The 10,681-nt window shown below is 46.8% G+C and overlaps 1 protein-coding gene across 6 annotated transcripts in view; it reads right to left on the bottom strand.

Annotated features, from left to right (window-relative positions):
• Positions 1-4,867: 4,867 nt before the first annotated feature.
• AADACL3 (arylacetamide deacetylase like 3) overlaps positions 4,868-10,681 on the bottom strand; it is an 81,402-nt gene continuing 75,588 nt past the window's right edge. For all 6 annotated transcript variants that reach the window (XM_086715714.1, XM_086715712.1, XM_086715715.1 and 3 more), the window contains 2 exons: positions 10,548-10,611; positions 4,868-7,887 (listed from right to left, as the gene is read on the bottom strand). In XM_086715714.1, the coding sequence (XP_086571840.1) occupies positions 7,113-7,887; positions 10,548-10,611 (839 nt within the window). In that variant the 3' untranslated portion in view covers positions 4,868-7,112. The remainder of the gene's footprint in view (positions 7,888-10,547; positions 10,612-10,681) is intronic.

Here is a 10,681-nt window from a genome sequence, read left to right as displayed (position 1 = left end):
CCTATAAAATACTTTTTAATGCTAATCTTTCAACCACTTTAGGAAATTCTTAGCCACCATATGTTCAAATATTGTTTCTGCCTCCTTTCTTTCTCCTTGCTTTCTGGACCACCAACTACATATTTGTTATACCTTCTCACTGAATTTTCAATGCCTCTCGTCCCCTCCTCTGTGGTTTCTACCCTTTTGTCTCTCTGTGCCTGATTCTGAATAGTTTCTTCTGACCTGTATTCCAGCTCACACATCCTCTATCAAGTGTACAATTAAGCCCACCCACTGGATTTTTAGTTTGATTTGTTGCATTTTTCACTTCTAAAATTTCTGTTCAATTTATATATACGTCGTGTTTTATAGTTCCAATTTTTAATTTTTCTACCTTTTGAGTCTTTAAATGTTTTTTAATGTTTATTTATTTGAGAGAGAGAGCGTGAATTGGGGAGGGGCAGAGAGAGACACACACACAGAATCTGAAACAGGCTCCAGGCTCTGAACTGTCAGCACAGAGCCCAACGTGGGTCTCAAACCCACGAGCTGTGAGATCATGACCTGAGCTGAAGTTGGTCGCTTAACTGACTGAGCCACCCAGGTGCCCCTGAATTTTTAAATTAGCACTTTTTGCCTTCCAAATTTTCAAATCTATGGATTTATAGATTAAATTTTAAATTTATGGATTATATTTATAGACTTACATATAGATTTACTTGTTATATTTATATAGATTATACTTATAAATATATTTATACAGATTTTTATCTCCTTGGAGAATGTAAGCAGAACAATTTTACAGTGTGTGACTCTTTTTTCTATTTTATTTTGTTTTGTTTAATTTTTTAAAGTTTGTTTATTTTGGGAGAGAGAGAGAGAGAGACAGAGTGTGTGTGTGTGTGTGTGTGTGTGTGTGTGTGTGTGAGAGGTGCAGAGAGAGAGGGAGAGAGAATCCAAAGCAGGTTCCACACTATTAGCAAAGAGCCCAATGGGAGGCTCGAACATACGAACCATGAGATCATGACCTGAGCCAAAGTTGGGCGCTTAACCAACTGAGCAACTCAGGAACCCTGACTGGCGCCTAACTTAAACTGTTATTTCTGTGGCTTCTTTTTGCTAGCTTTTCTCTTCTCATGTACCTGGTACATGAAAAATTACTTGCAAAAATAATGTAGGTCTAGGATGACTCATCCTCCTGCAGAGATTATTGCCATTTGCTTTTCCAGTCCCCTGTGGACATTAGAAATTGGGGATCACTTTCATCCAGGGGCAGACATTTTGGTCATTGCATGACCCCAATACTGTGTGCTAGAGGTATTGTTAGAGGAAATACAGCATACTCTGCAAGCTCACAGAAGGATCCAACCCTGCTTGGCTTTCCAGAGAAGGTGAAACCTGACAGAGGGATCATAGATTGACTTCTCCTCTCCTTGTCCAGCATGGCCTAGAAACACTTCTTAAAAGATGGCCAATTTGCTTCGGGTTATTTCACAGGCAATGGAATGGTGGTGGGTGGTAGATTTGGAACTCAGACACATTTGGCATCAACTTGAAGATTGCCCAAGTCAACCTTGGTTTCCTAATCTATAAATTGGGAGGAAATATCATGTGCATTATGAGATTATGAGAATTCAGTGTAATGTCACCTGTAAAATACTTCATGAGATGTTTGTCACATATAAGGGGTAGATAAATATTCAACCCCTTCTTATGTTTGTGTCTAAACCCAGTTTATCTTGGTGGCAAAATCCATTCCTTTCCCTACATTAGAGAATCATAATTTGGGAAATTGGGAAATTGAGGGCTTTTCCCTATGGCTAGAAATGCTTTGAAACTGAACCCCAGGCACTGACTTATCTGATTCAACTTTGTGCAGCAATTTGCAAGACAGCCAGCTACAGTGTTGGGGCAGAGATGTTCTTGCTGGGGAACAGAGCAAACCATGGCAACCATGGGAATGAGGAGCCAGTCTTCTGATTCAGACATCCATTGTTTTCTTAGACGAGATGCAAAGATGTTGGAGGCAAGAGACCGATTATACTGCAACCCTCCCTTGACTCCTCAGCTGATTCTCATAGAGGTTCATTTGAATTAAGGAACTTAAAATACAGGCATGCCATGCTAACTTGGTCACACCCTACTGCTTGTCAAGCCTATCAATTTTTTTTTTTTTTTTTTTGTCTTTGGGATGGGTGGTTATGATCTATTTCCCTCCCAGTTGAGATCTGCTGAGAAAAAGGAAATGGGACAGGCATTTTGGTAACATCCACCGACAGGTAAAATATGCCCAGTCAACACTTCTCCTTCTTGAATCTATCACAGAATCACATGTGCAAAAGTGGGGGGGGGGGGTGTGCAGACACATTCACTACGGATTTGTGAAAAACTGGAAAGAGACCAAACGTTGGGAATTCCCACTAGTTGGGAATGGCTAAGAACTATAATATAGCCACACTGGGGAATATTTTTATGCAGTGGCTAGAAAGAGTAAGGTAAATCTGTATTGTTTACTAGGATAGATTTCTGGTATATCATTGATTGAAAAACACTCAAGTGTAACAACATGTACAGAATAATATCTTTTATGTACTAATATCTAGCAAAACCATCCCACAAAATAATGCTTCATATTTTCCATGGGTACATATCTGTGTATGTAAAACCATAGAAAGAGGCTTTAAAGAGTTGAAAGACCACCCCCAACCAAAAAAGGTAACAGTGGATACATCCAGATAAAAGGGGATAGATTTAAGGGAGGGTGGTCTTATCTCTGGTATTTGAAGGTTTTATTTAAAAAGATAATATCTTTGGAGCGCCTGGGTGGCTCAGTCGGTTGAGCTTCCAACTTCGGCTCAGGTCATGATCTCACGGTTCATGAGTTCGAGCCCCGCATCAGGCTCTGTGCTGATGGCTCAGAGCCTGGAGCTCGCTTGGGATTCTGTGTCTTCCTCTTTCTCTGCCCCTCCCCCACTCATGCTCTGTCTGTCTCTCTCTCAAAAATAAACTTAAAAAAAACATTAAAAAAATTTTTAAGATAATATCTTTGTCTATCACTTACATAATGTAAAGTTAAATTTTAAAGGTAGAATGGAAATATTATGATTGAGGGCATGGTAAGCTGTAATATTGTCCAAAAAAAATATCTGCTGCCCCTCTCTGGGGAGGATGATGCTTCTCTGTGCTATCAATGTCAGACTTGCTCTGGCCAATGAAAGGAGAATGGAAGCTTGAGGAGTCAGTGTGTGATTTGCTGTGTTCTTTTCTCCTCTGCCACAAGACTGAAGACATATCAGAGAGAGGCTGTCCCATCAGCCTGGATCCTGGAGTAGACAAATGTGGAGAGGAGCCCCAGCCAACCTGTGAAGGCCATGCAACGTGTAATGGGAGCAAGAAATAGACCTCTGCTATTATAAGCCACCGAGACTGTGGGGACCACTTGTCACTGTGGCAGAACCTAACCTAGACTAGCCCAGAGAAGCCCAGGGATAACAGAGAGTAAGCAGCCACTCTGGAGCAGAGAGGGAGACAAGGTTTGGGGTCAGAAAGGCCTGGAGGTCCCGGGTGGGGGTGAGGAGGACCCCAAGGTGGACACTGAAAGGGAAGTAGACCAAAAAGCAGCAGATGCTAATTTTGCCCATTTTTCAACTTTGCCTTAGGACCTCGTCCTCAATTATCCCCTGACCAATGAGAGCACTTTGGGATGCGACATGTTGCCCTTTATCAGATGGCACTTGCCCTAGGCTAACTGGCAGATCTTTTCAGGGATGTCCTGGCAGATTACTGAGAAAACAGTTGCAGAGCGTCCAGGTTTAATGGTATACATAGGTGCCCACCTCCCCTGAGCTGGTATTAGCTGGGCACCTCAGCTGGAAAGGCCTATGATGACCAATTCCAAAGTCATTCAGACTTCAAGAAAGCTACAGTTGAAAAAACAAAGGAAACCAGGAAGCAAAAACACCTAGCTTCTTCAACATGACTCAGATCAGACAGGAGCCGGCACCTAGGTGGATGGCAAATGACTCAAATAAGGTCATGTGGCTCAGTTGTGTCTTTTAATTCTGAATGAGGAGGAAAGGAATGAGCTAGTGGGTCATGGGGCACAGCAGAAAAGGGGTGTCATCAGTTGGATCAGGGTTACAATGCACAGCACCTGGCCAATCACGTGACCTTGAACCTTACCACAAAGAGACAGGAAGTGAGCAATGTTATTAATGATTCTGAGCCTCAGTGTCCTCATCTGTAAAATAGGCTTAAGAGTATCTACTTTGGGGACTCCTGGGTGGCTCAGTTGGTTAAGCATCTCTTGGTTTTGGCTCAGGTCATGATGTCATGGTTCGTGGGTTCAAGCCCCACACTGTCAGTGCGGAGCCTGCTTGTGATTCTCTCTCTCCCTCTCTCTCTGCCCCTCCCCAGCTCCCTCACTCTCTCTCTCTCTCTGAAAATAAATAAAATAAAACTTAAAAAACAAAGAATACCTACTTTGTAGAATTCACATGAGGAACACACGAGCTTGTTGGGGGGACCATAGCCGGTGTATTAGGTTAAGAATATGCAGATTATGACCTGCTGAGTGAGGAGGTGTGAGCCTCCCTTGTAGGGTGGGCAGGCAGCTCCCTCAGTTTCCTAGCTCCGGTCTTGGGGATGTAGAAACCTGGGGGTCTTTTTGATTGAAGGCGCAGTTTCAACATGCTCACACAAAGGTAGTAAAGTCTCAAGATTTATTGCTTATAGATTCCAGAAATGGGGTTGTGATGTACAATGAGCCAAGTCCTCTGTTTCAGGTCTCGAGTGAGCAGGAGAGAGAGCAGGGTAGTAAGCACCTGCTACTGATAAGGTGGCTGTGGCAGAGGTCACTAACTTCTTGTGGACTCAACCCTACATGGCTATTTTTAAAGGTGGCCCAGGAAAAGTAGAGTGGGAACTTACAGCAAGAATCCTAAGCTCCAGGTTCTTATCTGAATGTCTAGCCTGTGGGTGTGAGCAGGGCTGTCGTGCTGCAAAATGCCAGGGTAACAGCTCGAAGCTACTGCTTTCTTATCACAGGGCAGTGGAAATTCAAAGCCAGAGGTTCTTCCAGCCCCAAAAACGTAACTGACTCATCTCCCTTGGGTATGGTCCTCCACTGGTTCACACACCCCCTGCCATCCCACAGTAGGAGAGCTAACCACCCAACTCCCCAGAAGGCCAGCTCAGTCAGAGGCAGCATAAAACAATGAAGGCCACATTCCAGGAGAGGAGCCTACCCAGACTCAGCTCAGAGACCTATTCTAGAAGGGACCATGCTCCTCAGATCCCAGTGCTGCCCAACAGCTGAGGGGCCACCAGACGAGGTGCTTTCAGTGAATGGTTCCTAATTCTCCAACAAAGACACCTGCTGGTCTCCTGCTGTGAATGGATTGAGGAGCCACCAGATGGGATTCCTCTTTGCCCCATGTTTCAGCACGAGCATTCAACTGAAAGCCAGTTAAGGTCATGCACGGGTGTCTCTGTGCAGTAGACTTGGATCTTGGCCTATAAAAGCTGCTAGCCAACCTGAAGACCAGGTAGGGCCAGCCTGGGAACCTGGGCCATCCATTTCATTGGAATTTTTTTAAACATTTATTTATTTTTGAGAGAGACAGAGACAGAGTGTGAGCGGGGGAGGGGCAGAGAGAGAGGGAGACACAGAATCTGAAGCAGGCTCACAGAGCCTGATGCGGGGCTCAAACTCATGAACCGCGAGATCATGACCTGAGCTGAAGTCGGACACCCAACCGACGGAGCCACCCAGGCGCCCCTTCATTGGAATTTTTATTCCTCACGGACAAGTGGCCAACTTGTTGAGTGGTCCTTGACATCCCTTGCCACATCCAAGTACTCTGATTCAGAGTTCATTTAGCTTCTGTGGTAGAGTAAGCATTGATGTCCACCCAGCAGAGTTGGCACTGATGTCCACTCAGTAGAGTAAGCATTGATGTCTACTGTAGAAGAGTGAGTGTTGATGTGAGGAAAATATTCTCTCCTTCCCTCATGCTCAGTCCAAGCACTGGGTGGAGTTGATCCCATCCTTCACTCCAAGGCCAGTATGGGACTTAGGCCTGGCCAGTCAGAACATTCCATTCCCTTAGTTGTGGCACCTGGACACACCACCCAAAATGCCCACAGAGCTATTGAGTTACAACGTGGTTTCTTCTGGGATGGCTGAGAATGAGGCAAGTCTATAAGGACGGACTTGACTCTAGAGAATGTAAGTATGGAGCTGCTCAGGGCCACCCATATGCAGAGGTGAAGGTGAAGTAAATGCAGAGGAGAAGAGAAGGCAGCTGGTGGCATCGTCTGAGTTCTTAGATCAAACCATACCTGATTTATCCTTGGAATTCATAGCTACATCAACCAATACATTCTTTCTCTGATTTAGGCCAATTTGAGTTGGTTGTGTGTCTTCAGACAGAAATCGTTTTTGCTAATACATCTTCAGCCCTTTGGCTCCTTTGACTCCAGGAGATCCAGAGCTCCCTGGCCAGATGGCTCTTGGCTATCTTCATCAGCCTCTAGGTGCCAACCACTATGGAAAACCTATCCATTCTGTCCTAACTCTTCAAGCCCAGACAGTCAAAACTCTGAGCGCAGAGGCAGAGGAACAGCAGGAGAAATGTTACCGTGTACCCACAGGGGGAGAGTGACACCAGTTTCCCACCTCCATTCAGCAGTCTAGAACATCAGAGCCCCATCCTCTGAGCTAGGCTGAAAAAAGCCCATGGGATTGCACATGATGCCCGTTTCATTCCAAGGCTAGCCAAGTGCTACCTACAGCCTACATCAGCCTGAACTCTCCCTCAGGAAAGCCACAGGCAACCCTTACATGATCATTCACTCTCTCCAATGGCCACTGCAGCTCAAGTTTTCCTGACCACGAACATGAACAGAGTCCCACCCTCCCCCCAAACCTGTCTCTCCTACTGTTCTCCCTTGAGACATCAGAAACACGCATTCTGCAGTTCTAGAAGCTGAAGCAAGAAGAACATGGCAACCTCGACACCCTCCCCAGCCCCACTCAGCCTGGCCTACATCACAACAAAGAATCCCATTGGGGAACCAGATCGTGGCTGAACACACACTTCCGCAGCTCTAATAGGAAGGAAAGACGGTCACAACTTATTTACAAAATGGACCATGGCATTTAGAATCCTCGTGGAGCAGGGGAATTGCAAGTAGCCCATATCAAAGGTGCTAAGCACTCCGTGGAAACCATCCTCCATGTGGTGCCATGTCACCGGGACTCCCAAGTCCTCCAACCGCTTCTTGAACAACAGTGAATGGTCCCGGAGAAGGTCATACTCACAGCTCACAATGCAAGCCTCGGGGAGCTGAGACATGACTTCATCTTCTGCGATCAGGGGTGAGTTCATCAAATCCAGAGCGAGGTTTGTCTCCAGGTAGGCAGCCTCGTTTAGGGGCTCACGGGGCATCGGCCGGTAGCTTTTCTTCTTAAACCTCTCCGGGATGTTTTCTGCACCCAACCACTTTCTGTACTTTTCCCAGACTTCAGCAGGCAAATGGGCACCTTTCATGATGGTGCTTTTCCAGGAGGGGTTGATGTCCAGGTAACAACTCCAACAGTAGAAGGCAAAATTCCAATTGAGCAGTGGGATATTCCTGTTCTGCTGAAAAGAAGGGGATTGAAAATCCACAGCTTGGAGGATGGCGTAGACCAGGATCTGAGCACGGATCTTGGGGAGCTCTGGACAGTCCAAAAGTTTTTGACAAACTATCGTGGCCATTCCCCCTCCCACACTGTCACCACAGACCACGACCCGATCTGGATCCACCCCATACACATTCAGGGACTTCAAGAAGTGGATGGTGGCCGCAATACAGTCTCGTGCCGCCACCGGGAATTTATGCTGGGGCAGGCGGCGGTATCTAAAAAAGAACCAAGGAACACGGTTTACGCTCATCGCCCTAGGAGAGCCAACAATACGTGTCTAGCGTCCCTTAGGCCAAATTTCATCCATTAGCCTCTCTTTCTGAAGCCCAAGAAAGTGAACTCATGGTATGAGGCTTCCATGAGGTGATAGGCATGAAGCCTGGCACACAGGCTCTGTGAGTGGCGGTTGCTGTTCCCTCCATCTAAATGACCCTTTGGGAGACAGGCTGTGACCACGAGAGCCCTGTCATCTTCCTATGGGTCAACAACTTAGCAATCACCAACATGAACCCCATCTTTCTGAACCTACCCATGGGTCCTTCCCTGGCTCACAGCTGTCCCCTTTTCTTATGATTCTTGTATGAGCAACTCCAGATTTGCCTGGGTTTCAATTCCAATTAACCCTGCCATGCTTACAGGTTTTGTGGGAGGATCTTGCAGACATAAATACCACCAGGGGCCAGCAGTTAACGTACGGTCTCCTCCAGATCACCCACGTCCACTCTGGACCACTGCTGTCCTAAAGGTGCGCCATGCACTACTGCCATGGAGGTCAGCAGCGTGGCATGCTAGACCTCCCGGTTTCTCAAGAGATTCCAGAAATCTGGGTGTTGTGAGAAATGTTACCATTTTAAATGCTGGTCTCAAATTTAAAAAAGAAAGAAAAGGGGTGCCTGGGTGGCACAGTCGGTTAAGCGTCCGACTTCAGCCAGGTCACGATCTCACGGTCCGTGAGTTCGAGCCCCGCGTCGGGCTCTGGGCTGATGGCTCAGAGCCTGGAGCCTGTTTCCGATTCTGTGTCTCCCTCTCTCTCTGCCCCTCCCCTGTTCATGCTCTGTCTCTCTCTGTCCCAAAAATAAATAAACGTTGAAAAAAAAAATTAAAAAAAAAAAAAAAAGAAAGAAAGAAAAAAAAAATACTCTGTGGGACCCACGAACTTTTGCCAACCATTCCCATCGCGATGCCTCCTCTTTTAAGCCACCCTGAGTTCATGCCAGGACAGCAATGTTTCTACTCTAAAGCCTCATCTATCTTGGATTCATAAAATAATTCTGTTGCAGAGATTTGCTGGCATACTATAGTGACCAGAGTTGTAAGGCATATCATGGCCAACACTTGGATCAAGACGTCTACCCCACTGCAGATACGGTTTGGGAGCTGAGAATTGTAAAGTGAGTGGTTTCTCTGGGGTCCTCTGCCTCATCCAGGACCAATTTCTGTATCTTTCACTCTAACTCAACCAGCTGTGCCACATGGAAGCTGGGAAATGTATTCCCACCAAGACATTGGCATTGGTACTGCTCTATGGAATGTGCATTTATTAAAATTTTTTAGGAGCAGGAGTGGGGAGGGGCAGAGAGAGAGGAAGACACAGAATCCAAAGCAGGCTCCAGGCTCAGAGCTGTCAGCACAGAGCCCGACGCGAGATCATGACCTGAGCTGAAGTCAGATGCTTAACCAACTAAACCATCCAGGCGCCCCTGGAATGTGCATTTAAAATGTTTTTTTTTTTTAATTTTTTTTTAATGTTTATTTATTTTTGACAGAGAGAGAGACAGAGCATGAGCGGGAGGGGCAGAGAGAGAGGGAGACACAGAATCAGAAGCAGGCTCCAGGCTCTGAGCTGTCAGCACAGAGCCTGACGTGGGGCTCGAACTCACAGACCGCGAGATCATGACCTGAGCCAAAGTTGGACGCTCAACCGACTGAGCCACCCAGGCACCCCTGGAATGCGCATTTAAATGAAACCGCAGGGAGTGTGTTATGCTAAGTGAAATAAGCCATACAGAGAAAGACAGATACCATATGTTTTCACTCTTATGTGGATCCTGAGAAACTTAACAGAAACCCATGGGGGGAGGGGAAGGGAAAAAAAAAAAAGAGGTTAGAGTGGGAGAGAGCCAAAGCATAAGAGACTCTTAAAAACTGAGAACAAACTGAGGGTCGATGGGGAGTAGGAGGGAGGGGAGGGGAGGTGATGGGCATTGAAGAGGGCATCTTTTGGGATGAGCACTGGGTGTTGTATGGAAACTAATTTGACAATAAATTTCATATATTAAATAAATAAATAAATAAATAAACCGCAGGAAATATTAATCAGGAAGGAACCATCCTGCCCCCATGGGACAAGGTGTCAGGCGGCAGGGGAGGGAGGATGAGGCCACTTGACCACAGTGACCTCTCCTCTTATGTGTCCACTTTGCCAGGGGAGGGGCCACCCCAGGTCTCTCCTGCCCCTGCCCCATGTCTCACCGGGGTGGACCTCCCTCTTGGGAGCACTTGGGAATTCTACGGCAATGGCCGAGGTTGTCTGTTACCGTGCAGGGCACTGTGGCATTTCGCGTAGGAGGTGCTAAGTGTCTGGAACGTGCTTCTGTGCCACCAATAGGGCTCATGTTTGCAAAGCCCTGCACTTGATCTACCCAGGGAAGACCACTCCCCACACAGCTTCCAGATGTTACCATGCACAGAACGCCCGAGGGCCACCCACAGGGAGGAGTGCTGTTCTCTGCCTCTCCCTGTCCCTCTCCTCACCGCTGCTCACAGCCCATCATCCCCTGCTCCGGTGTCCTGGTGTCCCTGCATCCCCCTGCCCGCCCCAAGCCAGGCTCTCCACCCCCCCTTATCCAGCACCACCCCTCTGCCTTTTACTCACCCGACTGATAGGACCACTGAGCCACTCTTCTTGGACAGATGACAGCATATGACATGATGGGTTTCTAGAAAATAAAAGGTATTTAACATTCACTAGGAAGATTAGTGGCCTCCTTTGCCAGCCATCACCATGAG

Source organism: Puma concolor, chromosome C1, assembly GCF_028749965.1.
Source record: "Puma concolor isolate L17-30 chromosome C1, mPumCon1.1.hap2, whole genome shotgun sequence".
In the NCBI taxonomy this organism is placed as follows: Eukaryota; Metazoa; Chordata; class Mammalia; order Carnivora; family Felidae; genus Puma; species Puma concolor.
This window is presented reverse-complemented; position numbering and strand designations above follow the sequence as displayed.